The 15150-nt window shown below is 45.2% G+C and overlaps 1 protein-coding gene across 1 annotated transcript in view; it reads left to right on the plus strand.

Annotated features, from left to right (window-relative positions):
• LOC120020369 (voltage-dependent calcium channel subunit alpha-2/delta-2-like) overlaps positions 1-15150 on the plus strand; it is a 298389-nt gene that overhangs the window by 95147 nt on the left and 188092 nt on the right. The window contains exon 3 of the mRNA XM_038963972.1: positions 3726-3842. Coding sequence (XP_038819900.1) covers positions 3726-3842 — 117 coding nt within the window. The remainder of the gene's footprint in view (positions 1-3725; positions 3843-15150) is intronic.

Genomic DNA, 15150 nt, shown 5'->3' on the forward strand with positions numbered 1-15150 from the left:
TGCTTCCATACACCTACAGCAGTATGTCCAGATCTTCTGCTTCCATACACCTACAGCAGTATGTCCAGATCTTCTGCTTCCATACACCTACAGCAGTATGTCCTTATCTTCTGCTTCCATACACCTACAGCAGTATGTCCATATCTTCTGCTTCCATACACCTACAGCAGTATGTCCTTATCTTCTGCTTCCATACACCTACAGCAGTATGTCCTTATCTTCTGCTTCCATACACCTACAGCAGTATGTCCAGATCTTCTGCTTCCATACACCTACAGCAGTATGTCCATATCTTCTGCTTCCATACACCTACAGCAGTATGTCCTTATCTTCTGCTTCCATACACCTACAGCAGTATGTCCTTATCTTCTGCTTCCATACACCTACAGCAGTATGTCCTTATCTTCTGCTTCCATACACCTACAGCAGTATGTCCTTATCTTCTGCTTCCATACACCTACAGCAGTATGTCCATATCTTCTGCTTCCATACACCTACAGCAGTATGTCCTTATCTTCTGCTTCCATACACCTACAGCAGTATGTCCTTATCTTCTGCTTCCATACACCTACAGCAGTATGTCCTTATCTTCTGCTTCCATACACCTACAGCAGTATGTCCATATCTTCTGCTTCCATACACCTACAGCAGTATGTCCAGATCTTCTGCTTCCATACACCTACAGCAGTATGTCCAGATCTTCTGCTTCCATACACCTACAGCAGTATGTCCATATCTTCTGCTTCCATACACCTACAGCAGTATGTCCATATCTTCTGCTTCCATACACCTACAGCAGTATGTCCTTATCTTCTGCTTCCATACACCTACAGCAGTATGTCCAGATCTTCTGCTTCCATACACCTACAGCAGTATGTCCTTATCTTCTGCTTCCATACACCTACAGCAGTATGTCCTTATCTTCTGCTTCCATACACCTACAGCAGTATGTCCAGATCTTCTGCTTCCATACACCTACAGCAGTATGTCCAGATCTTCTGCTTCCATACACCTACAGCAGTATGTCCATATCTTCTGCTTCCATACACCTACAGCAGTATGTCCTTATCTTCTGCTTCCATACACCTACAGCAGTATGTCCTTATCTTCTGCTTCCATACACCTACAGCAGTATGTCCATATCTTCTGCTTCCATACACCTACAGCAGTATGTCCAGATCTTCTGCTTCCATACACCTACAGCAGTATGTCCTTATCTTCTGCTTCCATACACCTACAGCAGTATGTCCAGATCTTCTGCTTCCATACACCTACAGCAGTATGTCCTTATCTTCTGCTTCCATACACCTACAGCAGTATGTCCTTATCTTCTGCTTCCATACACCTACAGCAGTATGTCCATATCTTCTGCTTCCATACACCTACAGCAGTATGTCCAGATCTTCTGCTTCCATACACCTACAGCAGTATGTCCATATCTTCTGCTTCCATACACCTACAGCAGTATGTCCTTATCTTCTGCTTCCATACACCTACAGCAGTATGTCCTTATCTTCTGCTTCCATACACCTACAGCAGTATGTCCATATCTTCTGCTTCCATACACCTACAGCAGTATGTCCAGATCTTCTGCTTCCATACACCTACAGCAGTATGTCCTTATCTTCTGCTTCCATACACCTACAGCAGTATGTCCAGATCTTCTGCTTCCATACACCTACAGCAGTATGTCCAGTATGTCTAAGCGTGCGTGCGCGTTCACCTGATTATTGGTCTGTGTGTGTGTCAGTGCATTGGTGAGTTACGCAGTGCAGCAGTATGTTTATATCTCCACTGGGAAAAAGCTCTTCTCACCTCCTGACTTTCTGGTTAAATAAAGGTTAAATAAAAACTCTTCTTGACCATTTAGCCAGACACAACAAGACAATATAGGCCAGGAGTGGGCAACTGGTGGCCCGCAGGCCTGGCCTCCCTTTTGTCGGCCCGTGGATCCATTCGAAGTCTGTTCGTGGATCAGCAGTCATTCAATTAGCCCATGTCTGCCAATCATTTTTGGGGTTGGTAAGTTAGTCTCGCGGCCGGCTATCTAAACTCAAATATCATATTAAAAACTGAAAACATTTATCTCCACCCTATGGTAAAATGTGTAGAATTGCAGGAGATGAAAAAGAAATAAAAAGTCTCTACGCTATCAATCTTTTGCTCGCAAAGCGGCGGGGCCCCCTAACAAAATGTAACTTACGGCCCCAAAAAGGCTAGGGCCAGCTCTGACTGCATGTGTGGGTATGGATGTGGGTACGCAGACCCGCGAGCCACAGTGGCCCCTCATGATGAGTTCAGATTTTACTGGCTGCCTCTCTGCACACCTACCTTTTAGCCTGACAGTGATGGATCATGGGTGATGGAGGCTGACATTTTCCTCTTCTAATCGCTGCACACAAAACACGTAAATCTCAGCATATAAATAGCTCCTATTAATGATAGATATTTATAAACTGTGGGGTTCGAAACCCTGAGTGCTGATTGGCTGACAGCCGTGGTATATCAGACCGTATACCACGGGTATTTTACTGCTCTAATTACGTTGGTAACCAGTTTATAATAGCAATAAGGCACCTCGGGGGTTTGTGGCATTGCATTGCGTCGTGCCTAAGAAAAGCCCTTAGCTGTGGTATACTGGCCATATACCACACCTCCTCAGGCCTTATTGCTTAAATATTACCCCTCCACACTTTTTCAGGAAGTACAAGAGGAAGTAAATCAGATTTCTGTGGTTGTATTTCACTTTTATTAATGCACCAATCAAGAGAGAGTATGTAAATGTATCAATCAGTAAAGCACATTCCCACACATTGCTTTCTCCTTATTACACATAGCTTACTCTGTCCCAATGTACGTAGTCTAATCACATCAACTGTACATGATAAAAGGCTTGTGAAATAGTCCTACACTCTTAAAAAATTGCGCTATCTAGAACCTAAAAGGGTTATTCGGCTGTCCCCATAGGAGAACCCTTTGAAGAACCTTTTTTGGTTCCATGTAGAACCCTTTCCACGGAGGTTTCTACATGGAATCCAAAAGGGTTCTAAATAGGACCAAAAAGGGTTCTACCTAGATTAAAAAAGGGGTATCCTATAGGGACAGCTGAATGATCCTTTTAGAACCCTTTTTTCTAAGAGTGTACTACAAGCCCACCAAGCCATAGTGAGGGTGGTTTTGCAGTGTGAATGTGTGCCGTATTGCACCACAGTGTAGTGTCTTATATGGCAGTCAGGATCCGTTTTAAACCCAAGGGACGTGGCCTGCTGTGGACCACAGAGCCTGTCTGCCTGTCAGAGCTCAGACCCAGAACCACTGCTGAGGACTACTGAGTCAGGTGAAACAGAGGATACTGGGAGAGTCCATTTCTCTGGCTCACAGCCTCTCTGTGTGGACAAACATCTGTCATGATTCTGGCTTCTGGTTGGCTGTCTCCGCCCCTGTTCTCGTTTCTGGTCACGCGCTTCTGTCTTTGTCTCTCCCTATTACGTTCATCTTCACTTTTCACTAAGGGATCTTGAACATTTAGCGTGTGTGTGCATTTAGTGGCTGGCTTGGTATTACCCCACAGACCTCGGCTGGTTAGGGTGCACTGTCAATACAGGACAGCTCTGCCATATTAGCTACATGAAATGACCTGCTAAGTGTGTGTGTGCTATGTTGACCCACATCATAAACTGATAGACATTTTGAACTGACCTTTGACTCCTGTGTTCTCTCTGTAGATTTACAATGAGAAGAAGAGTCAGTTTGACATCAAGAGGAACAATCCCAAGGACCTGGTGGAGAGGGTGGCACGAGACATCGCCAAGCTGCTCACTAGCAAGAGGAGAGCCCTGGAGGTAAGCGGATGCTACTGCACCTGTTAGAGAGTTGATGTTTCCAGAGGGGGAAAGAGTTATTTCCATATAGGAACATGCTGGAGGGGTTAGTTTCATATCTTCTTAAAGGGTTGCAATCAATCAAATGTATTTATAAAGCTCTTTTTACATTAGCAGAAAACCCCAAACAGCTAGCAATGCAGAAGCACGGTGGCTAGGAAAAACTCCCAAGAATACAAGCCGGAAACCTAGTCAATTGTACAACTGAATGCATCCAACTGAAATGTGTCTTCTGCATTTAACCCAACCCCTCTGAATCAGAGAAGTACAGGGGGCTGTCTTAATCGACATCCACGGCACCCGGGGGTTAACTGGCTTGTTCAGGGGCAGAACGACAGATTTTTCCTTGTCAGCTCAGGGATTCGATCCAGCAACCTTTCGGTTACTGGCCCGTCGCTCTGACCACTAGGCTACCTGCCGCCGTGGTTAGATAAAGGCAGGAATCTAAGAAGAAACCTAGAGGGGTACCAGGTTGGTTCTGAGGGGTGGCCAGTCCTCTTCTGGCTGTGCCGGGTGGAGATAATAAGAGTACATGGCCATTAAGGCCAGATTGTTCTTCAAGATGTTCAAACGTTCATAGATGACCAGCAGGGTCAAATAATAATCAGTGGTTGTAGAGGGTGCAACAGGTCAGTACCTCAGGAGTAAATGTCAGTTGGCTCTTCATAGCCGAGCATTCAGAGGTCGAGGCAGCAGGTGCGGTAGAGAGAGAGAGGGTCAAAAACAGCAGGTCCGGGACAAGGTAGCACATCCGGTGAACAGGTCAGGGTTCCCTAGCCGCAGGCAGAACAGTTGAAAATGGAGCAGCAGCACGAACATGTGGACTGGGGACAGCCAGGAGTCATCAGGCCAGGTAGTCCTGAGGCATGATCCTAGGGCTCAGGTCCTCCGGGAGGAGAGAGAGAATTAGAGGGAGCATACTTAAATTCACATATGACACCAGATAAGATAGGAGAATTACACCAGATATGACAGACTGACCCTATCGACTATTGCAGCATAGATACTGGAGACTGAGACAGGGGTGGGTTGGAGGACACTGTCGCCCCATCCGACGATACCTCCGGACAGGGCCAACCAGGCAGGATATAACACCACCCACTTTGCCAAAGCACAGCCCCCACACCACTAGAGGGATATAAACCAACTTACTACCCTGAGACAAGGCTGAGTATAGCCCACGAAGATCTCCTCCACCACACGAGCCCGAGGGAGCGCAAAACCGGACAGGAAGATCACGTCTGTGACTCAACCCACTCAAGTGACGCACCCCTCCTAGGGACGACATGGAAGAGCACTAGTAAGCCAGTGACTCAGCCCCCGTAATAGGGTCAGAGGCAGAGAATCCCAGTAGAGAGAGGGGAGCCGGCCAGGCATAGACAGCAAGGGTGGTTCGTCGCTCCAGTGCCTTGCCGTTCACCTTCGCACCCCTGAGCCATACTACACTCAATCATAGGACCTACTGAAGAGATTAATCTTCAGTAATGACTTAAACCTCTTAACCTGTCTGGCCCAGGCGTTCCGCTAGCGGAACTCCTCCCACATTCCACTGAAAAGGCAGAGCGCGAAATTCAAAAAATATTTTTTTGAAATATTTAACTTTCACACATTAACAAGTCCAATACAGCAAATGAAAGATACACATCTTGTGAATCCAGTCAACATGTCCGATTTTTTCAATGTTTTACAGCGAAAACAGCACGTATATTTATGTTAGCTCACCACCAAATACAAAGAAGGACAGACATTTTTCACAGCACAGGTAGCATGCACAAAGCCAACCTAACTAACCAAGAACCAACCAAACTAACCAAGAAACAACTTCATCAGATGACAGTCTTATAACATGTTACACAATAAATCTATGTTTTGTTCGAAAAATGTGCATATTTGAGGTATAAATCAGTTTTACATTGCAGCTACCATCACAGCTACCGTCAAAAATAGCACCGAAGCAGCCAGAGTAATTATAGAGACCAACGTGGAATACCTAAATACTCATCATAAAACATTTCTGAAAAATGCATCGTGTACAGTAAATGAAAGACAAGCATCTTGTGAATCCAGCCAATATTTCAGATTTTTTAAGTGTTTTACAGCGAAAACACAATATAGCATTATATTAGCTTACTACAATAGCCTACCACACTTCCGCATTCATTCATCAAGGCACGTTAGCGATAGCAATAGGCACGTTAGCGTTAGCGAATAAACCAGCAAAAGATATTAATTTTCACTAATCTTCATAAACCTTCCTCAGATGACAGTCCTATAACATCAGGTTATACATACACTTATGTTTTGTTCGAAAATGTGCATATTTAGAGCTGAAATCAGTGGTTATCCATTATGCTAACGTAGCTTCTTTTTCCCACAACGTCCGGATATTTTTCTGGCACTCACATATTCTGACCAAATAACTATTCATAAACATAACTAAAAAATACATGTTGTATAGGAAATGATAGATACACTAGTTCTTAATGCAATCGCCGTGTTAGAATTCTAAAAATAACTTCATTACGATATGCAGTTTACGTTATGGCGAGAGCGTACCCAAAACCTGGCCGCAACCTACTAGTACAACATGTTCGACAGATATATGAAATAACATCATAAAATGGGTCCTACTTTTGATGATCTTTCATCAGAATGTTGTACAAGGGGTCCTTTGTCGGGAACAATCGTTGTTTGGATTTAGAATGTCCTCTTCTCCAGTCAATTAGCACGGAAAGCTAGCAAAGTGGCGCTAAGCTCTCATTCGTGAACAAACGCAGACAACGCAACACGCCTAACGTCCCGAAAAAATTTCAATAATCTAATGAAACTATATTGAAAAAACATACTTTACGATTATATTGTCACATTTATCAAATAAAATCAAAGCCGGAGATATTAGTCGTCTATAACGACAGCTGTACAGAAGGCAAAACCAGGTCCCTTCGCGCGCTCTCCAGAAAACAGGAAACTGGTGACACGTCATACAAAGAGCATTTATTCGAGCCCAGATCAAGTTATACACTCAATTTCTTCTCTCACTGCCTGTCGACATCTAGTGGAAGACGTATGAAGTGCATGTAATCTAATTAATATCAAGGACCTTTATAGGCAGCCCCTAGAAGAGAGCATCGATTTCAGATTTTCCACTTCCTCTCAGGAAGTTTGCTGCAAAATGAGTTCTGTTTTATTCACAGATATAATTCAAACGGTTTTAGAAACTAGAGAGTCAATTAGCACGGAAAGCTAGCAAAGTGGCGCTAAGCTCTCCTTCGTGAACAAACGCAGACAACGCAACACGCCTAACGTCCCGAAAAAAATTCAGTAATCTAATGAAACTATATTGAAAAAACATACTTTACGATGATATTGTCACATGTATCAAATAAAATCAAAGCCGGAGATATTAGTCGTCTATAACGACAGCTGTACAGAAGGCAAAACCAGGTCCCTTCGCACGCTCTCCAGAAAACAGGAAACTGGTGACACGTCATACAAAGAGCATTTATTCGAGCCCAGATCAAGTTATACACTCAATTTCTTCTCTCACTGCCTGTCGACATCTAGTGGAAGACGTATGAAGTGCATGTAATCTAATAAATATCAAGGACCTTTATAGGCAGCCCCTAGAAGAGAGCATCGATTTCAGATTTTCCACTTCCTGTCAGGAAGTTTGCTGCAAAATGAGTTCTGTTTTACTCACAGATATAATTCAAACGGTTTTAGAAAGTAGAGAGTGTTTTCTATCCAATAGTAATAATAATATGCATATTGTACGAGCAAGAATTGAGTACGAGGCCGTTTGAAATGGGCACCTTTTATCCGGCTACTCAATACTGCCCCTGCAGCCCAAACAGTTTAAAGTATAGCTAAGTTGGTTTCTTTTTTTATAATGTCGCAGGCGAATGTCCTCTGAATCAATTTAGTTCATCATATTCATAATTTCATGAAATGTGCGTGCTGCATATTAAAACACTGAGGGTAAACACATAGTGAGGAGATGGACCCATAGAGGAGACCTAAAGCCTACAGGCAGAATGGAAGCACTGAGCCATACTGCTCTGAGGGGGGATAACAGACAGAGATAGAGAGGAAGAGAGGGGGAGGGAGCTGTACTCCTCTCTCCTTCCCTCTGTGCTGCCTCTCAAAAGGGCCCTCAAGGCATAAGTGCTGCTGTTTTCACCAGTCAAGTCCCTTGAAGGAACATTTGAGGGTATCTTTTAACAGCACAGGGTCTCACATGAGAAGGCACAGTAACCCTGAGCAGTGCACCACAGCCTCTTCAAGGGACAGGCATGGCTAATTCTGTGGCACGGACCCTTAAAGTGAGAGGTATCACGATGTGCCCTGTGGTCGTGCCGTGTGTGGGAATGAAATTGCACTGCTACTGACCCTCCGTTGCCTGTTTTGGCAGGGGTGCCCTGTGAGCTCAGTGCAGTGCCCAAGCCTCTCCCCTCCCCATGCCTGTGTGCCCATCGTGCCCATCCTCCTGCTGGCCTAACCTCCCGGACCACACTGTCACCTCATATCCTGTCTCCACTGTTCACTCAGGAGGGAGGAGAGGAAACGAGGTGAAAAAAGAGAACTGATGGAATGAGAATGGCCCCTGAGGCACGGGAAAAACCAGGGAAATTATGTTCAGAAATTCATAGATTTAAAAATGAGCAATGAGAGAGAGATGGTTGGAATGAGAGAGAGAGAGAGAGAGAGAGAGAGAGAGAGAGAGAGAGAGAGAGAGAGAGAGAGAGAGAGAGAGAGAGAGATGGTTGGAGAGACAGAGAGAGAGAAGAGAGTGAGAGAGAGAGAGAGAGAGAGAGATGGTTGGAGAAAGAGACAGAGAGAGTGAGAGAGAGATTACTCTGGAATACGCTAAAGGAGAGAACAGAGGATGGGGATTGTCACGGAGTCATTTTGTGGTAATTTAAGAGTACGAGGTTCAGAAAACGACATAAAACCGTTCATTTGTTTCATTTCGCCACATTATAAATTCTCACACTAAACAGAGAATTCATGACAGCTGAATCAATTCAACTCCACTAGGTATTCATACTGTAGACAGTGGGAATGGAACCAGACTCCTTATGCAGAGTGGAGATAAGGATGTCTCAAACTCATATCCAGGTTGGTTGTGTTGATGTTGCTTTTTATACCAGCCAATTTCTACTTCCTCCTTAATGGTTATTTACTCCCATGCATTCTGAAAGATTGAAAGCAGCACAGTAATCAGAATGGGAGCGACAAATAGCTGGAAATGTGAGTTGTGTAAATGCAAACCATTAAGTCCTTTCCTTGGATGGTCATACGTTAATATAAACTGTGTGGTTCGAGTCCTGAATGCTGATTGGCTGACAGCGTTGCGTCGTGCCTAAGAACAGCCCTAGCCGTTGTACATTGGCCATATACCACACCCCCTTGTGCCTTATTGCTTAAGTAGACTGTGGGGGGAGTATGTTTATATCTGCTGATGAACAAATGCAAAGCGACTCTAAATGCTTAGTTCCAACTGCTGGAAATGGAAACCACCTCATAACACTCCAGGCTCTCTCATATACAGTCATGTGAAATTGTATTCCGTCTAGGTAATGCCTCGAACTACTTGGCACAGACTTCAATTCAACGCCTTTTCCATGTTGGTTCAACGTAATTTCATTGAAATGATGTGGAAACAATGTTGATTCGACCAGTGTGTGCCCAGAAGGGAAGCTTTGAAACAGCTGTATTGCATGCTGTTGTCATTGTAGCATGGAGACAACATCCATCCATCCGTCTCCTGGCTTCCCTTTCCTTCTCACCCTCAGCGGAAATCAGTGACGTTGTCCAAAGTAAGATGTTGAGCTGTGAAGTCAAGAAACATGATGCATCACTATTCAGCGGTTAGCAATGAGTTTTAACCAGCAGGGGTCAGCAGTTTCAGGAACTTCTCCAGAATGATGATACAGTACAGTAAACTCTGGATGTATTATTCTGTTACATGACAGGGGCCCTCCATAACTAATATCCTGTGGAATAGAGAAAGAGAAAATAGAGTGTTGCAGACTCAGAAATGTGTGTGTGTGCCTTCGTCTATGTGTGCCTGTGTGTTTCACAAGTGTGTGTGTGTCTGTAACAAGTGTGTGTGTGTCTGCGACAAGTGTGTGTGTGTATTATCTGAGCATCAAGTCACACACCTGTACACCTAGCTTTACGAGAGGTGGTTGTTTGACAGCCTTTTAACCGAGAGCATGATATAGAACAGAGCCCTCCATGTAACCCGTCAAGTGTATAAAACACCAGGCAGAAGTGATTCCTGTTGAAGTGATCTGGGCCTGCATCTCTCTTCCCGGGTTCCTTTGACTCCGTCTCCTCTCCCTCCGCTCTGTGTCTCAGCGGCAGCTGGAGGTTCAGTTGGGCCGCTGTGTCCCTGCGAACCAGGCCCACACTCGTATAAACAAAGGTGCTATCTAGAACCTTAAAGGGTTCTTTGTCTGTACCCATAGGAGAACCCTTTGAAGAACCTGTTTTGGTTGTATGTAGAACCTTTTTTGGTTCCAGGTAAAACCCTTTTCGGTTCCATGTAGAACCCTTTCTACAGAGGGTTCTACATGGAACCCAAAGGGTTCTACCTGGAAACAAAAAGGGTTCTACATGCAACCAAAAAAAGGTTATCGTATTGGGACAGCCAAATAACTATTTTGGAACCCTTTTTTCTAAGAGTGTAGTGAAATCTATGAACCAGGTCTGCATGTCTGTTGGAGGCTGTGAACCAGGCCTGCTGGAGGCTGTGAACCAGGCCTGCTGGAGGCTGTGAACCAGGCCTGCTGGAGGCTGTGAACCAGGCCTGCTGGCGGCTGTGAACCAGGCCTGCTGGAGGCTGAGAACCAGGCCTGCTGGAGGCTGCTGAACATCCTGCAGGCTGTCAATCAAAGCCTGTATGCCAAGGAGGCAGCATCATAGGGGTGTCGATCAGGGTCTGTTGGATGGGATCTCTCAAAGCACAATGAGAAGGGACTGATGGAATACAAAAAGGGACCAAGGTTGATTTGATCCAGTTATGTACATCTCTGTACTCCCCCACTATAGATTTTAGTTTTTTGGTCAACAAAAGTGTTTTAATTTATGAAATCTGTTCTCAAGTAGCTTATTCCCACAACAACAAAAAAAGAGACACATTTATTTAACTAGGCAAGTCAGTTAAGAACAAATTCTTATTTACAATGACAGCCTACCCTGGGCCAAACCCTAACCCAGACGATGCTGGGCCAATTGTACGCCGCCTTATGGGACTCCCAATCAAAGCCGGTTGTGATACAGCCTGGAATGGAACCAGGGTCTATAGTGACGCCTTTAGCACTGAGATGCAGTGGCTTAGACCGCTGAACCAGGGTCTGTAGTGACGCCTTTAGCACTGAGATGCAGTGCCTTAGACCACCTTGCCACTCGGGAGCCCACATATGTGATCGTATCTTAATGTAATCAAGGTATGAAATCATTTATATTTTAAGATACAACCTCTTTTTGGGCTTAGTTGTGCTCAATTTGCAGTGTACACATTATTATATTTTTTACGCCCCCCGGTCGGCCCCCCGGTCGGCCCCCCATTAGCTATGACAGAAATTAGCCCGCGGCTGAATCTAGTTGCTTACACCTGTACGTATATAGTCTGTCAATGAATGGATGCTTTTGGGCTGTATTGGTGATACACATATCGCTTTTCCTGTATATTTAATTTCATGGTTTCAGAGCTTAAATATTTATGCACACCAGACGTAAACATGCGTAAGAACTAACTTAGTTCCATGACAACAAGTTGGACCGGTTCTTTTCAGGTATCAAGGCAGGCATACGCTTATGGTTTGACTTCTACAGCCAGGTGGGCGTTACAGAGTAGTGATGCTGACAGAGACTCTACAGTCATACTGATTGTGATTGTGCGAGAATGCAGGAGCTCTGACCGGACACTATGCAGGGATGGCAAAAATGCACTTGACAGAATAAATCAGTCACCCTGCCTAAGACTCTGTTTCCCCTGGCCTGACCATGGATACCAAGACAACACAGGACGAAGGCGGAGTGGAGGGGGACGGGGACAGTGACTGTGACAGCTCTGTGTCATCTGTCATCGTGCTACACATACAGTAGATAAATAATTTACAAAGACACACACACACACACACTCGTAGACACACACCACACACCACACCACACACATACGCATATGCCCCATCGCCCAGGACCCTGACCCCGTCCTAAGAGAGTCTGAAGTGGTCGATGACTTGAGTCTGCATCCCAGCAATTTTTCAGAAACCTCAGTGACTCGCTTTAATTGGACGGGCACCCGGCACGAATCACCAGCTACATTTAGCCCTCAGTGATTTAAAGAGCCACAGACTAAAAATGTTAAATAAAAAATGACACAATTGTATCGCTACTATTTTACTATGCAGTAGAGATCTCCATTATTCTCAGAGTGAAATAGCCGTCAGTGGAAGTTCACAGATGGAGAGGTGTCTGAGGAAGTGTTGGTGGAATGTGGTTGTAGATTCAGCTGGTGCTGTTGAGGAGGTAGGATCATCTGGAGTAGTGGGCACGGGGCTGACTGTTGGTTATGACACTGCAGGAGGATCAGAGAGATGGTTACTGCTCTTCCTCTCTCTCTGGTGACAGGTGAAGGGAGTCTGTTGGATTTTGTTAACAGGTTGTCTCTGCATCTTTCTGTTTATGTGTTTAATCTCTGTGTCCTAGTAATAAAGACTTGAGTGCTTCTTGTTATCCAGAGGTATTCAACTCTAAATCACCATGGTGGCGGTGGCGGAGATGATGGTTGTGGTGGTGGTCGTAGTAGTGGTGGTGGTGGTGGTTGTGGTGGTGGTCGTAGTAGTGGTGGTGGTGGTGGTGGTCATGGTGGTGGTCGTAGTAGTGGCGGTGGTGGTGGTTGTGGTGGTGGTCGTAGTAGTGGTGGTGGTGGTGGTTGTGGTGGTGGTCGTAGTAGTGGTGGTGGTGGTGGTGGTGGTGGTGGTCGTAGTAGTGGTGGTGGTGGTGGTTGTGGTGGTGGTCGTAGTAGTGGTGGTGGTGGTGGTTGTGGTGGTGGTCGTAGTAGTGGTGGTGGTGGTGGTTGTGGTGGTGGTCGTAGTAGTGGTGGTGGTGGTGGTTGTGGTGGTGGTCGTAGTGGTGGTGGTGGTGGTGGTCATGGTGGTGGTCGTAGTAGTGGCGGTGGTGGTGGTTGTGGTGGTGGTCGTAGTAGTGGTGGTGGTGGTGGTGGTGGTGGTGGTCGTAGTGGTGGTGGTGGTGGTGGTGGTTGTGGTGGTGGTCGTAGTAGTGGTGGTGGTGGTGGTGGTGGTGGTGGTGGTGGTGGTCGTAGTAGTGGTGGTGGTGGTGGTGGTCGTGGTGGTGGTCGTAGTGGTGGTCGTAGTAGTGGTGGTGGTGGTGGTGGTCGTGGTGGTGGTCGTAGTGGTGGTGGTTGTAGTGGTGGTTGTGGTGGTGGTGGTAGTAGTGGTGGTGGTGGTGGTGGTAGTGGTCGTAGTGGTGGTCGTGGTCGTGGGGGTGGGAGGGATATTGTGCAGACATGACAGAGATGCTCTGTGACTTTGCAGTCATACTGATTGTGATTGTGAGGGAATGTAGGAGCTCTGACCGGACACTGTGCAGGGATTGCAAAAGTGTGCTTGACAGAATGAATCAGTCACTCTGCGTAAGCTTCTGTTTCCCCTGGCCTGACCATAGAAACCAAGTCGACACAGATGGACCAGGACCAGGAGGGGACGGGGACTGGAATGGGGACAGCTACGTGTCATCTGTCATTGTGTTACACATAGATAAATAATTTACAAAGATACACACACGCACACATATGCACGCACGCACGCACTTACTCGTACACATAGACACACACAATCGAGCCTGTCCACGTGCATGCGTGCACACAAACACACCCACCCACACACTAACAGATTCCCAGGACCCTGACCCCCTCCTAAGATAGTCTAAGGTGGTCGATGACTTGAGTCTGCATCCCAGCGTGTTTTCAGATGCTTCTGCGCCTCGCTTTAATTGGACAGGCACCCGGCACGAATCACCAATTTAAAACAGCTACATTTAGTCCTCAGTGCTTTAGCCACAGACTAAAAATGTTAAATAAAACATTACACAATTGTATCACAACTACTTTACTATAGACACTGAACAAAAAATAAACATGTAAAGTGTTGGTTCCATGTTTCATGAGCTGAAATAAAAGATCCCAGAAATTTTCCATACGCACAAGAAGCTTATTTCTCTCAAATGTTGTCCACAAATTTGTTTAAATCCCTTTAGTGAGCATTTCACCTTTGCCAAGATAATCCATCCACCTGTGGCATATCAAGAAGCTGATTAAACAGCATGATCATTACACAGGTGCACCTTGTGCTGGGGACAATAAAAGGATACTCTAAAATGGGCCATTTCCACCAGAGCTGTTGCCAGAGAATTTAATGTTAATTTCTCTACCATAAGCCGTCTCCAACGTCATTTTAGAGAATTTGGCAATACATCCAACTTGCCTCACAACCGCAGACCACGTGTATGGCAGTGTGTGGGGGAGCGGTTTGCTGATGTCAATGTTGTAAAAAGAGTGCCCCATGGTGGGGTTATGGTATGGGCAGGCATAAGCTACGGACAACTAACACAATTGCATTTTAGCGATTGGCAATTTGATGAGTATTGAGATCCTAAAGCTCATTGTGAGGCCAATTTTTTTTAAGGTATCTGTGATCAACAGATGCATATCTGTTTTCCCAGTAATGTAAAATCCATAGATTAGCCACAGACTAATTTATTTATTTCAATTGACTGATTTTCTCATATGAACTGAAACTCAGTAAAATCTTTGAAATTGTTGCTTGTTGCGTTTATATTTTTGTTCAGTATAGGACAGATCTCCATTATTCTCAGAGTGAAATAGCCGTCAGTGGAAGTTCACAGATGGAGAGGTGTCTGAGGAAGTGTTGGTGGAATGTGGTTGTAGATTCAGCTGGTGCTGTTGAGGAGGTAGGATCATCTGGAGTAGTGGGCACGGGGCTGACTGTTGGTTATGACACTGCAGGAGGATCAGAGAGATGGTTACTGCTCTTCCTCTCTCTCTGGTGACAGGTGAAGGGAGTCTGTTGGATTTTGTTAACAGGTTGTCTCTGCATCTTTCTGTTTATGTGTTTAATCTCTGTGTCCTAGTAATAAAGACTTGAGTGCTTCTTGTTATCCAGAGGTATTCAACTCTAAATCACCAGAAAAGACTAGTTCAAGAATACACAGATTATTC

The sequence above is a fragment of the Salvelinus namaycush genome, chromosome 2 (assembly GCF_016432855.1).
Source record: "Salvelinus namaycush isolate Seneca chromosome 2, SaNama_1.0, whole genome shotgun sequence".
Taxonomy (NCBI): Eukaryota; Metazoa; Chordata; class Actinopteri; order Salmoniformes; family Salmonidae; genus Salvelinus; species Salvelinus namaycush.